Here is a 20,252-nt window from a genome sequence, read left to right on the forward strand (position 1 = left end):
TAGTCTCTGGGAAGGGAGTGTGACTGTGGGATAGCAGGTATAGTAGGGAGAGATGGTGCCTATTAGTAACAGTGGATAAAGTCTCGGGGAAGGGAGTGTGACTGTGGGGATAGCAGGTATAGTAGAAGATGGTGCCTATTAAGTAACAGTGGGATAATAGTCTCTGGGGGGGGGGGAAGGGAAGTGTGACCTGTGGATAGCAGGTATAGTAGGGAGAGATGGTGTCTATAGTAACAGTGGATAATAGTCTCTGGGAAGGGAGTTGTGACTGTGGGATAGCAGGTATCGTAGGGAGAGATGGTTGTCTATGTAACCAGTGGATAATAGGTCTCTGGGAGGGAGGTGGACTGTGGGATAGAGGTATAGAGGGATAGATGGTGTCTTATAGTAACAGGGATTAATAGTCTCTGGGAAGGAGTGTTGACTGTGGTATAGCAGGTATAGTAGGGAGAGATGGTTGCCCTATAGTAACAGTGGATAATAGTCTCTGGGAAGGTGAGTGTTGGACTGTGGGGATAAGCAGGTATTAGTTAGGGAGAGATGGTGTCTTAGTAACAGTGGGGATAATAGGTCTCTGGGAATGGAGTGTGGACTGGTGGATAGCAGGGTATGAGTAGGGAGAAGATGGTGCCTATTAGTAACAGTGGATAATAGGTCTCTGGGAAGGGAGTGTGACTGTGGGATAAGCAGGTATAGTAGGGAGAGATGGTGTCTATAGTAACAGTGGGATAATAGTCTCTGGGAAGGGAGTTGTGACTGTGGGATAGCAGGTATAGTAGGGAGAGATGGTGCTTATAGTAAACAGTGGATAATAGTCTCTGGAAGGAGTGTGACTGTGGGATAGCAGGTATAGTAGGGAGAGATGGTGCCTATAATAAACAGTGGGATAATAGTCTCTGGGAAGGGAGTGTGACTGTGGGATAGCAGCTATAGTAGGGAGAGATGGTGCCCTATAGTAACAGTGGATAATAGTCTCTGGGAAGGGAGTGTGACTGTGGGATAGCAGGTATAGTAGGGAGAGATGTGCCTATAGTAACAGTGGTAATAGTCTCTGGGAAGGGAGTGTGGACTGTGGATAGCAGGTATAGTAGGGAGAGATGTGTCTATAGTAACAGTGGATAATAGTCTCTGGGGAAGGGGAGTGTGACTGTGGGATAGCAGGTATAGTAGGGAGAGATGGTGCCTATAGTACAGTTGGGATAATAGTCCTGGGAGGGAGTGTGACTGTGGATAACAGGTAGTAGGGAGAGAATGGATGCCTATAGGTAACAGTGGGATAATATCTCTGGGAAGGGAGTGTGACTGTGGGATACTGCCAGGGTATAGTAGGGAGAGATGGTGCCTTATTAGTAACCAGTGGATAATACGTCTCTGGGAAGGGAGTGTGACTGTGGGATAGCAGGTATAGTAGGGAGAGAATGGTGTCTATAATAAACAGTGGGATAATAGTCTCTGGGAAGTGGAGTGTGACTGTGGGGAATAGCAGAGTATAGTAGGGGGAGAGATGGTGCCTATAGTTAACAGTGGTAATAGTCTCTGGGAGGGAGTGTGACTTGTGGGATAGCAGGTATAGTAGCGGAGAGATGGTGCCTATATACAGTGGATAATAGTCTCGGGAAGGGAGTGTGACTGTGGGATAGCCAGGTAATAGTAGGGAGAGATGGTGCCTATAGGTAACAGTGGATATAGTCTCTGGGAAGGGAGTGTGGACTGTGGGATAGCAGGTATAGTAGGGAGAGATGGTGTGTCTATAGTAACAGTGGATAATAGTCTCTGGGAAGGGAGTGTGACTGTGGATAGCAGGTATAGTAGGGAGAGATGGTGTCTATAGTAACAGTGGATAATAGTCTCTGGGAAGGAGTGTGACTGTGGGATAGCAGGTATAGTAGGAGAGAGATGGTGTCTATAGTAACAGTGGATAATATCTCTGGGAAGGGAGTGTGACTGTGGGATAGCAGGTATAGTAGGAGAGAGTGTGTCTATAGTAACAGTGGATAATAATCTCTGGGAAGGAGTGTGACTGTGGGATAGCAGTATAGTAGGGAGAGATGGTGCCTATAGTAACAGTGGATAATAGTCTCTGGGAAGGGAGTGTGACTGTGGGATAGCAGGTATAGTAGGAGAGATGGTGCCTATAGTAACAGTGGGATAATAGTCTCTGGGAAGGGAGTGTGACTGGGATAGCAGGTATAGTAGGGAGAGATGGTGCCTATAGTAACAGTGGGATAATAGTCTCTGGGAAGGGAGTGTGACTGTGGGGATAGCAGGTATAGTAGGAGAGATGGTGTCTATAGTAACAGTGGATAATAGACTCTGGGAAGGGAGTGTGACTGTGGGATAGCAGGTATAGTAGGGAGAGATGGTGCCTATAGTAACAATGGGATTAATATGGTTGGAGGGTTTACATTTCCTTTAACCATATAGTATTTAAAGAATCACAAAGGTTAGAACAAACTATAAATACATAGCAGATAGAAAATATAGAAAATAATAGATATAGAAAATAAGATGGAGACAATCGTTTGGTGTCTTTGGATTAATGTAGCTGTATTTGCTTTCCAGCTCGCCAGTGAGTGAATTCAATTGAACCAAAATATTTATAGGAGAGGATCTGCAGGGAAAGATGAGGTATAAGAAAAGCCTCGCAGTGTGAGCGCTGGTTGCCTGGGTTATAAATCCTAGAAACAAGTAGAGATTACTCCCATCAGCAATATACAGACTCTTAAGTGCAAACATCTCTTTAAAGGAATTGTTCAGTGTGAAAATAAAAACTGGGTAAATAAATAGGCTGTGCAAAATAAAAAATGTTTTTAATATAGTTAGTTAGCCAAAAATGTAATGTATAAAGGCTGGAGTGATTTGATGTATAACAAGTTAGTCAGAGCACTACTTTTCAGCTCTCTTGGTTTACACTGACTGGTCACCCTGGTTACCAGGCAGTAACCAATCAGAGACTTGAGGGGGGGGCCACATGGGTCATTTCTGTTGCTCTTGAATCTGAGCTGAATGCTGAGGATCAATTGCAAACTCACTGAACAGAAATGTACCATGTGGCCCCCCTTCAAGTCGCTCACTAACTCAGTTATAGAGCTGAAAAGCAGGAAGTTGGATTCTGGCTGTTTTATTAGACATCTGTTCACTCCAGCCTTTATACATTACATTTTCGGCTAACTAACTATATTAGAAACATTATTTATTTTGCACAGCCTATCTATTTACACAGTTTTTATTTTCACACTGAACTATTCCTTTAAATATATATTTTAGATAACTCCGTTCACCAAGTTCATGTTGTGTTGTTCCTGACCTTTGCTCAAGGGAGGTACCTTTTATTACCCTTTGTTTATATAGTGGCAGCATATTGCATAGTACTTAGCGGACAATGCTAGACTTCAATAGGTGCTGCCACTATATATATATATATATGTTTATATATGTTTATATATATATATTTATATATGTTTATATATATATATATATATATATATATATATATATATATATATATATGTTTTTCCTTTCTTCTGAAGGCAATGAAACTGCTTACAGAGCCTATTCCATAAAAATGTTAGTTTCCTATGTGCAGAGTGCAGTATACAGCGATGATAAACGCAGTCGTGTACGTGGCTGAATATTTGTCATACAATTCTAGATTCTCCCATACAGAGAATACATCCCTCGGATAGTTTAGGTGATGGGAGAGGGGATTTTCTATTTAAGTGACAGCAGCACAGAGCATGTGCAGTGAATCAGCAGAAAAGAAGATGGGGAGCTACTGGGGCATCTTTGGAGATACAGATCGTTACTGCTAAAGGGCTGTGGTTGCCTTGGGCTGGTACAGAAGCACAAAATAGAACGTACAACATTTCAATCTATTTCTTTAGTTAGGCTTTAGTTCTCCTTTAAGCCATGAAGCCACTGGAAAAAAATCACAAGTTATTAGAGATCTGATCCTGTTCCACCAAGGTTCCAGGAATAACCCCGTGGCGCCAGGTATATGAGCACCTGTATATGAGCACCTGTATATGAGCACCTGTATATGAGCACCTGTATATGAGCACCTGTATATGAGTACATGCTGGGAGTTACAGCCGAACACTTTTTTTTCTTGAATCCTGAGGATATAACAGTGGGGGAATACTAGAGATATACAATAAGCGTGCTGATCCATCGTGCAACTTGTATGTATAATATACCCAGTGATGTGCCCTCCTGGTTTGCTGAATAAGATGTCACTTAGATGCCAGTCTGTGCGTGGACATTCCATTCCCCTATGGGAGGAGATAAAAGGTTTGAGGCCCTGCTGAATTTTACAATCTACCCAGAATGCTTCGGCACAGGAAACAGGCCATTCTTTTCAACGCCCTGCGCTGAACCAAATGCTTCATTTAATGTTCATTATTAAATGATATTAAAACTGGCAAAAGTTTACAGCTTACACCAAGGTTAGATCTCTCTCAGGGCAAGTTGAATTGTGAGGGCTGGGGGAAGACTTAGAGCAGTGGCTCACAAGCAACGTGTTGCTCACCAGTGCTATTGCTCCCAGTGGCCTCAAAGCAGATATTTCTTTTTAAATTCCTGGCAAGTTTTGGTTGCATAAAAACTAGGTGTACTGCCAAATAGAGGCTCCTGTATTCTGCCAGTCCATCTCCCCAAAGCATTCAGAACACTATGTGACTTCTCTCACATGGCCGTCAAGGCAGTGTCGGACTGGGACACCAGGGGCCCACCCAAAAACCTTAGACCAGGGGCCCACTCTCAGTACTAAAATTCTTCATCTCCTCACTCAACCTCTATTATCCCAGTTTGTTTTCTTTACATACTATATCTATTATTCCATCTATTTAGCCTCTTTGTTCTCATAGAATAGGGAATGGCCAGGAAATAGGCCAAAAGTTTGGCATCATGAGGGGCTACTGACACCTGGGCCCACCGGGAGTCTTCCTGGTATCCCGGTGGGCCAGTCTGACACTGCGTCAAGGACCCATTGTCGCTCAAGAAATGTGGATCTCCCCCAAAGCATTCAGAACTCTATGTGACTTCTCTCAAACGGCCGTCAAGGACACTCAAAAACTGTGGATCTCCCCAAACAGCCGTCATTGTAGCTCAAGAACTGTGGATCTCCCCAAAGCATTCAGAACCTTATGTGACTTTTCTCAAACGGGCGTTGCTGTCGCACAAAAACTGTGGATCTCCCCAAAGCATTCAGAACCCTATGTAACTTCTCTCAAATGGCCATCACTGTTGTGCACCGTGGATCCCCCCAAAGCATTCAGAACCCTATGTGACTTCTCTCAAACAGCCGTCAAGGACACTCAAAAACTATGGATCTCCCCAAAGCATTCAGAACACTATGTGACTTCTCTCAAACGGTCATCACTGTCACTAAAAAAATATGGATCTCCCCAAAGCATTCAGAACCTTATGTAACTTCTCTCAAATGGCCATCACTGTTGTGCACCGTGGATCTCCCCAAAGCATTCAGAACCCTATGTGACTTCTCTCAAACGGCCGTCAAGGACACTCAAAAACTATGGATCTCCCCAAAGCATTCAGAACCTTATGTGCGTCATTGTCGCACAAAAACTGTGGGTCTCCCCAAAACATTCAGAACCCTATGTAACTTCTCTCAAACAGCCGTCGCTCTTATGCACTGTGGATCTCCCCAAAGCATTCAGAACCTTATGTGACTTCTTTCAAACGGACGTCCCTGTCGCTCAAAAACTGTGGATCTCCCTAAAGGATTCAGAACCCGATGTGACTTCTCTCAAACAGCCTCGCACTGTGGATCTCCCCAAAGCAGCGGCCGTGCAGTAGAATTTATTTCAGATAAACTTCCCCTTTCCATGCACAGATGGAACCTTGACCTTGTTGCAAAAAGACGACCCGGCAACATTCTTTTTTTTTTTTTTTTTCTAACAATAGACAGTTTATTAATGATATGGCAAAAAGCTTTTATCGTTCACCAGAACTGTGTAAAAATAAAAAAAAAATTGGGTTTTTTTTGTAATTTTTTCTTTTTATTTAAAGTAAAAATAAATAACTGGTATTATTGTTCAGTGTCTCGTATATTTGGGCTCTAAATTGAACAATGAACCTGACGTAAAGCCACATCTATCGAGCAATTGCTGCCGTCACCTGTTATGTCTATGTATTTATGCCTTGCCTGATGAGTAAGCTGCAGCAGAGAGAGAGGTGCAGCAGAGAGAGAGGTGCAGCAGCGCCCCCTTGCTGTGAACCAGAGATGTGCAATTCTTGGCCCTTTTGCAGGTAACTGGCAATTGCATTATACACCTAAATAAGTTTAACATTAACTGAAACCTAATGTGGCTTTAGTTGACAGTCCTTTCACATTCAGTACAGTGTCTTGCTTTGCGCCCACCAGTTCCCCAAACCCACCGACATTGCATCCCATAATGCAAAGCTCTTTTGGACTGATACAGAGCACTATGCTATGAGCATGCCTTCGCATACAGCTTATTAGGTGACATGACAATCATAAAGTCAGACGTGAAGCACAAGGGCCTCATTTTCCATATGCCAAAAATTAAAAAAAAAAAAAAAACCAACAACCATTTCCCACCAGTAAATGAGCGTGTGGCCGCATTGGGCCAGTACAAGAGTCTATCAGTCCTGTGCACGTTCCAGTCCAGTCGTGTTTGTCTATTGCAGTCAGGGTTTCTGAGGCGAAAGATTGACGCAAAAACATCATTCAAGTTCTTCTTTTTAAAAAAATGTATATATATTATATATATATATTTATATACGTTCTGCATTCACGACGGTCATTCTGCTTCACTCTCCTTCCTTTTGGCACCTAAAATGAATTAAAAAAAAACATTATATTGTAGCATATACACTAAAACACACAGTACACAGCGTTAGCCAGTGGTGTCTGCTCTAGGGACTAATCATCTAAGAATCATATACTGGGACCTGGGAGGTACCAGCAAGAGAATTGCGCCTTTCATGTGACTCTTGTTATTATCGCTAATGATCGTGATTCTGACGGTTTCAGTTTTGCATAAGTCTTCATTGTTCTGGACTGTCAGTCCACAATTTTCCTAGTGTTATAATGGCCCCAGCAAGACTGTTAACTTGTTGCTAGGGATAACAAAACAAGGGTTAACTTTGATGAATAGAAGCTTCATTATACTGAAATAAGACACTTTCTAAATACAATTAATTAAACATTTGTAGTGTTTCTGAAATAATCAAGTTTATCTTCACTATTCCTCTCTCAGCATCTGTTTCTCTTCATTCTGTCTTCATGCGGCAGTTGGGTGTCAGATATTCATTGACAGTTAGATCCAATATATCTTATAGGGGGCTTCCTTTTGCCTAGAAGATGTATTAGAGCTCACTCTATTAAACTCACCAGACATCATGTCTCTCTACTTGCAGAATTTGTGCAAAAGGCAGTTATTTTGTTAGATTTTGTTTGTACCGGAATCTGTTATTTGAGTGACCTCTAATACATCGGAGACACATTCGGAGAAAAAAACTCAAATAGAGTTTCGTTTAAATTCGATTCGAGTTTTCGGGTCGTAATATTCGTTCCAGTTTTTTCTTAAATAAGATACCATTCGAGTTTTGAGGATATTTGAGTTCATTCAAGGTAAAAAAAAAACTTATCACTAGACCTTTGATAAATATGCCCCTAATTATTCAGGCTCAATATTTACCAGTCCTATAATACTTATACCCTGAATATTATGGCGCAGAGAGATTATAGGGGATGTAAACTCAAAAAAATAAATTGATGTTAACGCAGAGTGTGTGTCTCAGCATTTTTGCAATTTACATTTATTTTCTATTTTTTGTGGTTTCTGGGATATTAGCAGTTTTAGACTATTTATAGATGAACTGTCTATGCATATCTTGGATTCAGTTAAAGGGGTAGTTCACCTTTAAGTTAAAGGACCAGTAACATAAAAAAATTCATTAATATACTACGGAAAAAAAACCCAACACATATTAAACTTTAAAATCGCAAAGTCTTTAGTTAGAAATAACTTACCGAAACTCCGCTTGCGCTCCTCTTCAGAAAAGGCGATTGCGATCTATTGTGCGGCGCTCGATTTCTCTTCCCTGCCTTCCTTAAAGGAGAGGAGCCAGGGAGTAGAAATTGAGCACCGCACGATGGATCGTTGCCCTGTAGCCTGTCTCTTGAACTTTCACATAGTGTATTTACATAGGAAATGATTTTAGTTATGATTGGTGCCCTTTAGAGCGACTTGACCAAAATGTTGTTGCTTTTTTTTTTTTCCTAAAAAATATCCCGACCATCCAGTGTAGGGGCACAAAGACTAGTTTAGGCATACCTCCCAACTGTCCCTTTTTCGGAGGGACAGTCCCTCTTTTGACAGCTCAACCCGCAGTCCCTCATTTGTACTGGAAAGTCCCTCTTTTCTCTGCACTGAACAGCCAGAAAAAGAAACAAAGTTTCTCACTTAATTGGCTTTTAGCAGAGAGCCCAGAACAGCTAACAGGTGCAAATAAGATACTTTGTAACAATTTTGAGACACAAAAACACAGTTTAGATAAGGAGAAATATTTTCAAACTTTCATAACCTGCCAAATTTTGTAAAAAGAACATGGTAATTAGGGGGTGTGGTCACAGAAAGGGGTGTGGTCCAAAAAATTGCTGTGCTACGTGCGGAAAACAATTTTTTGTCCCTCTTTTTACTTCCAAAATGTTGGGAGGTATGGTTTAATAATCACGGATACATTTTAAATGTTTTGTCATTGTACAAGAGCCTGCTACAATTACCTGCTGGGGAAAGCACTAAGGCCTGTAGAATGTCTGAGAGAGAGATAATTCCCACAATGCTGTCTGCTTCATCTACGACTACCAGTCTGTGCACCTAGAAATGAAAATCCGTTAGTAATTCGATTTAATGTAACGAGGTATATGAGCAAGACAAGAGTCAGAAAAACTCACAACAGGAAAAGCTGACAGATTACAGGGGAGTGTTGGTTGCCCAGTGGCAAACAAGTATTTGTATATAAACAAGGACCCTGGTTGGATGGGTTTAGGATGGTGCAAGGAGCAGATAAGATCAGCCAAATCCATCACCTGCCTGAGCACTTGATCTTGTTTCTATGCAGTCATGGAGTATTCTTAGAAAGGGCAAAGGATACGCAAAGCAGTGCCAAGATCAGAGAGGATTAAATCAAGGACCAGGCTGGGGCATGACAGCGAGGGAAGGGGAGAACAAAGGAAAATGGCAACATATGTTCCACCATCAGCTGTAAATGATTCGCTGTATGAATCCAGACTGCACAAAGATGCGAGCAATTAGCTATAAAATACTGACATTATTTAGGGCGAGGTTTTATGAATCATATGGGCAGGGCCGCCATTAGAAATCACGGGGGCCCAGTACAACAACACCGCCCACCCCACAGTTAATAGACCACATAGACATCAGCGTTAAAAACGGTAAACCCCCCCCACACGCACAAGTTATAAAAAGCCATTGATGGTCAGGGCCCCTTATAAGTTAAAAAAAAAAAAAAAAGGTTGCCACCAAAGCCCCCATAAAGGGTTTTAAAAAAAAAAAAAAAAAAATTGGCATTGGGCCCCAGAGAATATTTAAAGAAAAACATTGGTGTGAAGGGCCTATGGAGTATTAAAATAATACATTGGTGGACTTCAACTTCGGCTCCTTTCCTTCAGGTCTATTGGTCGCTTTGAGACTTCAACTTCGGCTCCTTTCGTGGCTTCGGGTCTTTTCGCAGCTTCGGGACTTCAACGTTGACTCTTTCTTGGCTTTGGGTCTTTTTGAAGCCACGACTCCGGCTCCTTTTGTGGCTTTGGTTTTTTTTTTGCAGCTTCGGGACTAAAACTCTGGCTCTCTTCGTGGCTTTGGGTCTTTTCTCAGCTTCAGGACTTCAACTTCGGCTCCTTTCGTGGCTTTGGGTCTTTTTGCGGCTTCAACTGCCGCTTCTTTCATGGCTTTGAGTCTTTTTGCAGCTTCAGGACTTCAACTCTGGCTCCTTTCGTGGCTTTGGGTCTTTTCGCAGCTTCGGGACTTCAACTCCGGCTCCTTTCTTGGCTTCCGGTCTTTTTTGTGGCCTCAACTCCGGCTCCTTTCACAGCTTTGGGTCTTTTCACAGCTCTTGGGACTTCAACTCCGGCTCCTTTCATGGCTTCGGGTCTTTTTGTGGCCTCGGACTTCGGCTCTTCGGGCTATCAAGGGGGGTCCGGCTATTTCGAAAAGTGCAACACAGCCGAGCTCCCCTTTCAGACCAGAACAACAGCACCTCCTGTGCCCCACAATGGCGGCACTGCATATGAGACTCACCAACAGCAGTTCTGCAGCATACATCTTATCTAGGTGCAATTACACTGCAATGAGTTCTATGCAGGTGAACATGTTAGGGTAAGGCCACACTGGGCATTTTGGGGAGATTTGGTAGCCTGATGACTAATCGCCTCGTCTTTGCGCCGATCAATCTCTCCAAAAAAGCCTTCCCTCACTCTGCGCTGGCTAAAATTAAAGAACGCCGGCACTAATCACACGCGGCGGTTCGTTTTCCGAAGTCGCAGAGCCTGCGCAGAGTGAGGGAAGGCATTTCGGGAGATCGGTCGCCACAAAGATGAGGCGATTAGTCGCCAGGCGACCAAATCTCCCCAAAACGTCCAGAGTGGCCTTACCCTAAAAGAGCAGACAATGTAGCAAAAGGAACACAACCTGCACTAGCTGATAACATTTACAGAAAGATTTCGTACATGATAAACATTTATCATGTGCGTTGAGACTTGCCCCCAAGGCATTCACAGTTGCTAGGAAACAATCAGACCAGGTAGCTATTGGCTATAGGAATTAACATATAAATCACCTGGGGGGGGGTCTTACCTCTGCCTTAACTATCCGATCCACAATTGTCTCCAGTGTCTCCGGCTTACTGCACTTCACCACTCCTTCGAAATACTGCGATCGGTGTTCGAGGGCCTGCGTCACTGTGATATCCAGATTGTTGTAGGTTTTCTCAGCAGCGAGGTTCTGAAAACGAACGATTGCTCCGTCAATTAAAAGTAAGATGGATTGTAATGCAAGTAACGCCTAGCATGGCCTGCAGTGTTATCAAGAGGCAATCCTTCCAGACGCTGGAACGAAAAACTGACTAGATAATGCAAACGGTGCATTTTATTATCTCATTCAATCATGGAACACACAAGCCAACTTATGCTGATTGGTTAAACAGCGGAATCAACAATGCAGGTTGGAGCAGGCACTGAATAAGCAGCCCATCAGTGGCAAATGGAGTCTTTGTTTGCTGGTACAGGTATGGGACCTGTTATCCAGAGTGTTGGGACATGGGGTTTTCCATAATTTGAAACTTCATAGTTTAAATCTACTAGAAAATCATATAAACATTAAATAAATCCAACAGGCTGGTTCCGTTTCCAATAAGGATTAATTATGTCTTAGTGGGGATCAAGGACAAGCTACTGTTTTATTATTACAGAGAAAAAGAAATCATTTTTTAAAATATGGTTATTTGGATAAAATGGAGTCTATGGGAGACGGCCTTTCCGTAATTCAGAGCTTTCTGGATAACAGGTTTCCAGATAACCAATCCCATACCTGTATTGCTTTTTATGAGGAAATTAAGTGGGCTGTGTGTATGTATTATTTACGGAGACTTGTACAAGTATGGGACCTGTTATCCAGAATACTCGCACCTGGGGTTTTCTGTAATTTGGATTTTCATCCCTTAAATCTACTAGAAAATCATGTAAACATTAAATAAACCCAATAGGCTGGTTTTGCTTCCAATAAGGATTAATTATATCTTAGGTGGGATCAAGTACAGGCTACTGTTTTATTATTACACAGAAAAAGGAAATCATTTTTAAAAATATGGATTATTTGGATAAAATGAAGTCTATGGGAGACGGCCTTTCTGTAATTTGGAGCTTTCTAGATAACGGATCCCATACCGGTACCAAATAAATCCACATTTATTTTACTTCTCTGCCTCTGCTTGTTGAGTTGTATTTCCATATATAAAATGTTTGAAATATTAGATGAGATATTTGTTTTTCAGCAACAGCTGCAAATACTCCAGCTGACACTGTAGGGCTTTTCCACCACCCAGAGAAGCTCAAAGAAAAAGAAAAGGCCCCAACTCTGGGGTTTTAATGTAAATGGTGCTGCTGTACATATTGCTGCAAGTATTGCTGGGTCCTGGTTATAGCCATATATTTATTTAAATATATCAGCAACCTTACTTTCAAGCTAAGGGGGTCCGTACGCTGCAAATAATTCACTCTACAATATAAAATGTCATTCCTGAAGCAGCAAGTGTATTTAGTTGTAATATTGGTGTGTAGGTGCATCTCAGCTCATTTTGCCTGGTCATGTGATTTCAGAAAGAGCCAGCACTTTAGGGTGGAACTGCTTTCTGGCAGGCTGTTGTTTCTCCTACTCAATGTAACTGAATGTGTCTCGGTGGGACCTGGATTTTTTAACTATTGAGTGCTGTTCTTCGATCTACCAGGCTGCTGTTATCTTGTGTTAGGGAGCTGCTATCTGGTTACCTTCCCATTGTTCTGTTGTTAGGCTGCTGGGGGGGAAAAGGAGGGTTTGATATCACTCCAACTTGCAGTAAAGAGTGACTGAAGTTTATCAGAGCACAAGTCACATGAATGGGGGCAGCTGGGAAACTGACAATATGTCTAGCCCCACGTCAGATTTTAAAATTAAATATAAAAAAAAAAAATCTGTTTGCTCTTTTGAGAAACAGATTTCAGTGCAGAATTCTGCTGGAGCAGCACTATTAACTGATGTGTTTTGAAAAAAAAAAAAACATTTTTCCCATGACAGTATCCCTTTAAACTAAGAGTAGGATCTACTCTTTTACATGCAGACACAAGACTACAAAATGCAAATAAAATTGTACTTACAATGACATCAAATTTGGAATAAATATCTACGACTTTTCCTACAAGAAAGAAAGAGGGCGTGAGTGACGGACATTCCCAATCAGATGTGGAGCATTAGTGTTGCACATACCAGACTCGTCCACCACTGGTAACGCCGAGACTCTTCTCTCCACGAATATATTCAAAGCTTTAATAATAGGAGTGTGGGGCTGAATGAAGGCAATGTTGTGGTATGTGCCGATCCCAAGCTCCTCTAAATTCTGTTTCATGAAGGCAGGCTTTGGCATTTCTGACACCTAGAAGAGAAGAAGGCAATTAATACAGGTATGGGACCTGTTATCCAGAATGCTCGGGACCTGGGGTTTTCCGGATAATGGATCTTTCCGTAATTTGGGTCTTCATGCCTTAAGTCTACTAGAAATTCATTTAAACATTAAATAAACCCAATAGGCTGGTTTTGCTTCCAATAAGGATTAATTATATCTTAGTTGGGATCAAGTACAAGATACTGTTTTATTATTACAGAGAAAAAGGAAATCATTTTTAAAAATTTGGATTATTTGGATATAATGGAGTCTATGGGAGACAACCATTCCGTAATTCTGAGCTTTCTGGATATCGGGTCACCGGATAAGGGATCCTATACCTGTACTGTTTTTTTTGCCAAGAACTCACGTGTTATTTTTCAATTGGCTTTGGGAAAAACATTCCAAATTCCCTCTCTCAATTCAGTTGTCTCCCCTTTATGCAAAGCCAGCGGTAAGCTTTATCAGAAAGGTCTATGTAAATACACCAGTAAACCCTCAAAGTAATGCTGCTCCGAGTCCTCTGTCAAAAGAAACACCACATTTCTTTCCTTCTATTGTGTACTCATGGGCTTCTGTATCAGACTTCCTGTTTTCAGCTTAAACCTCCAGGGCTAGGGCTTGAGCATGCTCAGTTTGCTCCTCTGCCCCTTTCCCCCGCCCTCCCCTGCTGTAATCTGTGACCAGAGCTATGAGTGAGCAGTAGGGATGCACTGAATTTTGGATTTGGCCAAATCCCCGAATCCTTCCAGAAACATTCGGCCAAATACCGAACCTAATCCTAATTTGCATATGCAAACATCTTTTACTTCCTTGTTTTGTGACAAAAAGTCACACAATTTCCTTCCCGCCCCTAATATGCATATGCAAATTAGGATTCGGTTCAGCCTGGCAGAAAGATTTGTCAGAATATGAATCCTGCCGAAAAAGGCCGAATCCCGAACTGGATCCTGTATTCAGTGCATCCCTAGTGAGCAGGGAGAGACTAAAACAGGAAGTGATGTCACACCAAGCTAATATGGCAGCTGCTATCCTAAACAAACAGAGAGAGCTTCTATAGCGGTTTACTCAGGTATGGTAAAACATTCTGCTGAATAAATATAGCGTTTAATGTGGCTAATCTATTGGCAATAAACTTCTTTGGTAGCTTTTCTTCTCATTTAATATGAAGTTGATCTTAACAGCTTCTTCTTTTCTGGGAAGCCTTTGCACTCAGTGTAGGAACATTGCTGGTGGCTGCCTCAAAGTTTGGGCTCAAGTTTACCGCACAAGTGTTGAGTTGGTGGAGGTCAAGGTTCTGTACAGGTTCTTCTACTCCTATTCTGGCATTATTGTGCTGACACAGGACAGAGTGTTTCTTCAGCTATCGCCACAAAGCAAGCTGTGGCTGTGTATCCTGTGCTTGAATGGCTGCCCCCATGGCTACACAGCAGCTTGTTTATATAAACTATAGTAGTACTTATCTGTTATCTACTGTGTATCCTGTGCTTGAATGGCTGCCCCCATGGCTACACAGCAGCTTGTTTATATAAACTATAGTAGTACTTATCTGTTATCTACTGTGTATCCTGTGCTTGAATGGCTGCCCCCATGGCTACACAGCAGTTTGTTTATATAAACTATAGTAGTACTTATCTGTTATCTACTGTGTATCCTGTGCTTGAATGACTGCCCCCGTGGCTACACAGCCGCTTGTTTATATAAACTATAGTAGTACTTATCTGTTATCTACTGTGTATCCTGTGCTTGAATGGCTGCCCCCATGGCTACACAGCAGCTTGTTTATATAAACTATAGTAGTACTTATCTGTTATCTACTGTGTATCCTGTGCTTGAATGACTGCCCCCATGGCTACACAGCAGCTTGTTTATATAAACTATAGTAGTACTTATCTGTTATCTACTGTGTATCCTGTGCTTGAATGGCTGCCCCCATGGCAACACAGCAGCTTGTTTATATAAACTATAGTAGTACTCATCTGTTATCTACTGTGTATCCTGTGCTTGAATGGCTGCCCCCATGGCTACACAGCAGCTTGTTTATATAAACTATAGTAGTACTCATCTTATCTACTGTGTATCCTGTGCTTGAATGGCTGCCCCCATGGCTACACAGCAGCTTGTTTATATGAACTATAGTAGTACTTATCTGTTATCTACTGTGTATCCTGTGCTTGAATGGTTGCCCCCATGGCTACACAGCAGCTTGTTTATATAAACAATAGTAGTGTTCCTGAATCAAACACATCAGTTTTACCAGTGCAGGGCAACAGTACATTATATTTTCATTACTTTAATAGACTTCCATTTTTTTGGTGTTACTGTTCCTTTAAGAGAGTTATACGGCATACAGCCAAGGCAATATTTAATATTTAAAGGCATTTTCATGTTATCCCTGCTTACTCTGGCTGAAGAGAGGCACCAGGGCGCTAAGCTTTTTTTAATGAGCGCTTAATACACAGAATTTGCAAATACATAATTATGGCTCTGTGCAGAGTTGCCAAGTTTGCCAGGCTGAAATACCATCTAATAAGTCTCCGTCATTGCTATTCCAGCCTTGTTGTTTTTATTATTCTGCTGTGTCTAAGTTTTAGGGAACTGCTCGGAGTCTGCACGTGTTACTTGTGTCTAATCCTCCCCATATAAAGGCTACAAACCCATATTGTGCAATAATGTACTAGCCAGGTGGCCACACAGCTCGGAGCATATGATTGGTCAGATTCTTGCTTGATGTAAATAGCCAATATTGTGAGACGTATGGCAGTTGCAGGTACTAGAAAGGAATGACCTAGATCTTTGCTCATTAACAAGCTGGCTTCTGACACACACACTTGCTCGGCCTATTTATAGCGGCTGACACATAAGGCAATTACAGCAATAACGAGGCTGTGACATGATGTAATCCCCTCAATTATCCCATGCCCTCAACTAATCATGTCGTTTGCCATCATTTGGGCGCTGCATTGTGTTTGCTGGGTAGGCAAGGACTTAAACAGAAAATATAATAACACCTTCATTTAGTAATATCTACTCCCTACTGTAAATGATAAGGATATTTGAAGTCACTGAGGGGTTGTTCTGTGACCATATAAAGGCACAAGGCTGCAGGCTGAGTTATACAGGGAACTCTGAGTATCACTCATGTATTATAAGGGATAATGTACCCCTACTGTAAATGATAAGGATATTAGAAGTCACTGAGGGGTTGTTCTGTGACCATATAAAGGCACAAGGCTGCAGGCTGAGTTATACAGGGAACTCTGAGTATCACTCATGTATTATAAGGGATAATGTACCCCCTACTGTAAATGATAAGGATATTAGAAGTCACTGAGGGGTTGTTCTGTGACCATATAAAGGCACAAGGCTGCAGGCTGAGTTATACAGGGAACTCTGAGTATCACTCATGTATTATAAGGGATAATGTACCCCCTACTGTAAATGATAAGGATATTAGAAGTCACTGAGGGGTTGTTCTGTGACCATATAAAGGCACAAGGCTGCAGGCTGAGTTATACAGGAAACTCTGAGTATGACTCATGTATTATAAGGGATAATGTACCCCCTGCAAACATCTTAGATAGCGAGCAGGCACCATTCCGGAGAGCCAAAATTTTTTTTGATTAATCAATAGAATCCAGGAGTCCAAAAATTTTGATAAAGTAATACAAAAAGTATAAAAAACGAATAGCCCGACGCGTTTCGTGTCCCCACAGGACACTTAATCATATGCTCATGTACCCCCTTCTTTAAATGATAAGGATATTAGAAGTCACTGAGGAGGTCTATGAGTATATTAAGCCACACTATAGTATGTAGATACTTAAAGATACTTACAGATGGCAAACTTTCCCTTTATCAGTTGCTCTTTATTTTTTTTTTGTTTTATTACTGTTTACTTTAGGGCCCTACATTAATTTGTTTGAATTTGTTTAATTTCCCCCGTCATGTTTCCCAGTAGCCGCTCAACAAGCCCGGCCACTGTCTTTCTAAACGGCTGCAAATTTGCACATTAGTTGCTGAAATGATTGAACGGCAACAGATTCAGTCGCTACTAATCGTGTCCCCTAATGCAGTGGCATCCACGAATCATCTATAAGAATCCTTCCTGCACAGTTGTTTGTTAAACCGGTCAATGGCCCAAATAATTCTGAAAATGCAAAAAAAAGAAACGCTCTTACTTACAAAAAGCTGAAGGAACTTGAGGATTCTTTTGTGAGTAAGTATATAAAGTGCATTTCCACTGACTGGGTCAATAACAGGCAATCTGTGGATTTTATTTTTTATCAATGAATACACGGCATCGAAGAGACTGCAAAGGAAACAAGAGATAAGAGTGATTAGTACATGATTGCTATTCCTACACTTGTTTTTTAAGTCTTGGCTTGGAGGCAAGTTTTGGTTGCTTAAGGGTAAGGCCACACTAGGCGTTTTGGGGAGATTTGGTCGCCTGGCGACTAATCGCCTCTTCTTTGTGGCGACCAATCTCCCAAAACGCCTTCTCTCACTCTGCGCCAGCTACAATGAAAAAAACACCGGCGCTAATCACAGGCGGCAGTTCGTTTTCCTAAGTCGCCCGAAGCGAGGAGATTGGTCGCTGCAAAGACGAGGCGATTAGTCGCCAGGCGACTAAATATCCCCAAAACGCCCAGTGTGGCCTTACCCTAAAGGGGTGGTTGACCTTTAAAGTAACTTTTAGTATGTTATAGAACGACCAATTCTAAGCAACTTTTCATATGGTTTTCATTATTTATTTTTTTATAGTTTTATAGTGATTTGTCTTTTTCTTCTGATTCTTTGCAGCTTTCAATTGGGGGGCACTGACCCCTATATAAAAAATGCTCTGTAAGGCTACAAATGTTTTGTTATTGCTACTTTTTATTGCTGATCCTTCTACTCCAACCCTCTCCTTTTCATATTCCAGTCCCCTATTCAAATCCATGCATGGTTGCTAGGGTAATTTGGGCCGTAGTTACCAGATTGCTTAAAATGCAAATTGAAGAGCTGCTGAATAACTCAAAAACTTTCGATAATAAAAAATTAAAACAAATTGCAAATTGTCTCAGAATATCACTCTCTACGTCATACTCCAAGTTATTCTGTAGAATTCTGCACTGAAATCCGTTTCTCAAAAGAGCAAACAGATTTTTTTTTATATTTAATTTTGAAATCTGACATGGGGGCTAGACATATTGTCAGTTTCCCAGCTGCCCCCAGTCATGTGGCTTGTGCTCTGATAAACTTCAGTTACTCTTTACTGCTGTACTGCAATTTGGAGTGATATCACCCCCGCCCTCCCAGCAGCCGAACAACAGGAAGGTAACTATATAGCAGCTCCCTAACACAAGATAACAGCTGCCTGGTAGATCTAAGAACAGCACTCAATAGTAAAATCCAGGTCCCACTGAGACACATTCGGTTACATTGAGTAGGAGAAACAACAGCCTGCCAGAAAGCAGTTCCATCCTAAAGTGCTGGCTCTTTCTGAAAGCACATGACCAGGCAAAATAACCTGAGATGCACCTACACACCAATATTACAACTAAATACACTTGTTGGTTCAGGAATTAAATTTATTATTGTAGAGTGAGTTATTTGCAGTCTAAACGGTGTCATTTAGAAATTAAAACTACATCATAAAAATCATGACAGAATCTGCCAAACAGAGCCTCTTATAGGCTGCCGGCAGGCCCGGACTGGCAATCTGTGGGTTCTGGCAAATGCCAGAGGGGCTGCTATTAGGTCCCATAGAAAGTCAGTATTTAGTGGGCTGGTGGGAGCTGTTTGGGCCTCTATGTAGGCTGATTGGGCCTCTGTGTACCTGAAATGCCAGGGCCTATTTTAATTCTCGGTCCAGACCTGGCTGCCGGTCCACATAGGGGCTACCAAAAGGACTTATTTGGCACCCCATGAACTTTCTTCATGTTTGTGTTGCTCCCAAACTCTTTTTGCATCCCAATGTGGCTCATGGGTACAAAAGGTTGGGGGCCCCTGATCTAAAGTAAAGGTTTTTTACTTGAATGGTGCGGTCTAAATGAATCTTGTTAAATAAGCCTGGCCTAGAGTGGTTAACGAGTGATGTGCACCATTTTCACTAGTGAGTGCCGAGTTCTGATCGTTTGTACTTATCACAGCAGCCACAGTTCTCATTCAGAATACTCAATGTTACTGAACAAGAATGAGCAGCCAGTTCTCCCATACATACGAGTGTTGTGGGAGTACAAAAAACAGCCACTGTATTGCGTATGAACGAGTGTATGAGCAACATAAACAAGCCCTTTGGCTGGGACGACAGAGCCAAGGTTACATAGTTACATAATACTCATTTAAACATTCCCTTTCACAGGCCGCAAGGTGCCCAAACAATTACGCAATACACAATATTACCTGTGTGTGTGTGTGTCACGAGTCACCTGAATATGACTAAGGACTTTCCATGTGATTTCACGGCACATGATACATAAGGCATTGCTCTAGTGTTGACATCATTGTCCCCATGACCCTTGCTGGAAACGGATGTTACAACATTCCTTAGATTACAGGTATATCATCTGTGTTACCTGTTCAGCCGCATCCCTTTATTATCCAGAGTTGAGCAATAAGGCTATTTTTTCCCAATAGGTGGGTCTTAAAGGGGATGTAAAGTCAAAAAATAAAATCCCATTTTTACTTTCTTTAATGAAAAAGAAATCTATCTCCAATATACTTTAAAAAATGTGTACAGTTTTTATAAGAAAACTGACTGTATGCAGTGGAATTTCCCCTTTGTTTTACTTGCTCTGACGAAACTTCAGATGGTCCCTAACTGATCTGCAGGGAAATTATCATACTTTTAAACAGCATAGGGAGCCCCCCCACACCTTACTTCCCTGAGCTTGAGCAGCTTTGTTTGTTTCCCTGTAGAGCAGCCGGTGACTGTTTAGAGATTTGTACCCGCAGACCCAGTGCAGTCTGCATATTTTGATTATTAATCAAGTTTTTCTGTATCGGCTTGTGGCAGATATTATTTGGCTTGTGCTGTTTTGATAATTTATGATGATCCCTAAGCA

General features: G+C 41.7%; 1 protein-coding gene across 1 annotated transcript in view; it reads right to left on the reverse strand.

The window, feature by feature from the left end:
• Positions 1–5,898: 5,898 nt before the first annotated feature.
• prkag2.S (protein kinase, AMP-activated, gamma 2 non-catalytic subunit S homeolog) overlaps positions 5,899–20,252 on the reverse strand; it is a 156,107-nt gene continuing 141,753 nt past the window's right edge. Inside the window, 6 exon segments of the mRNA NM_001090026.1 lie at positions 5,899–6,817; positions 8,774–8,867; positions 10,866–11,012; positions 12,920–12,957; positions 13,029–13,194; positions 17,389–17,515. Of these exon segments, the coding sequence (NP_001083495.1) occupies positions 6,786–6,817; positions 8,774–8,867; positions 10,866–11,012; positions 12,920–12,957; positions 13,029–13,194; positions 17,389–17,515 (604 nt within the window). The 3' untranslated portion in view covers positions 5,899–6,785.

This window comes from Xenopus laevis, chromosome 6S (genome assembly GCF_017654675.1).
Source record: "Xenopus laevis strain J_2021 chromosome 6S, Xenopus_laevis_v10.1, whole genome shotgun sequence".
Classification (NCBI taxonomy): domain Eukaryota; kingdom Metazoa; phylum Chordata; class Amphibia; order Anura; family Pipidae; genus Xenopus; species Xenopus laevis.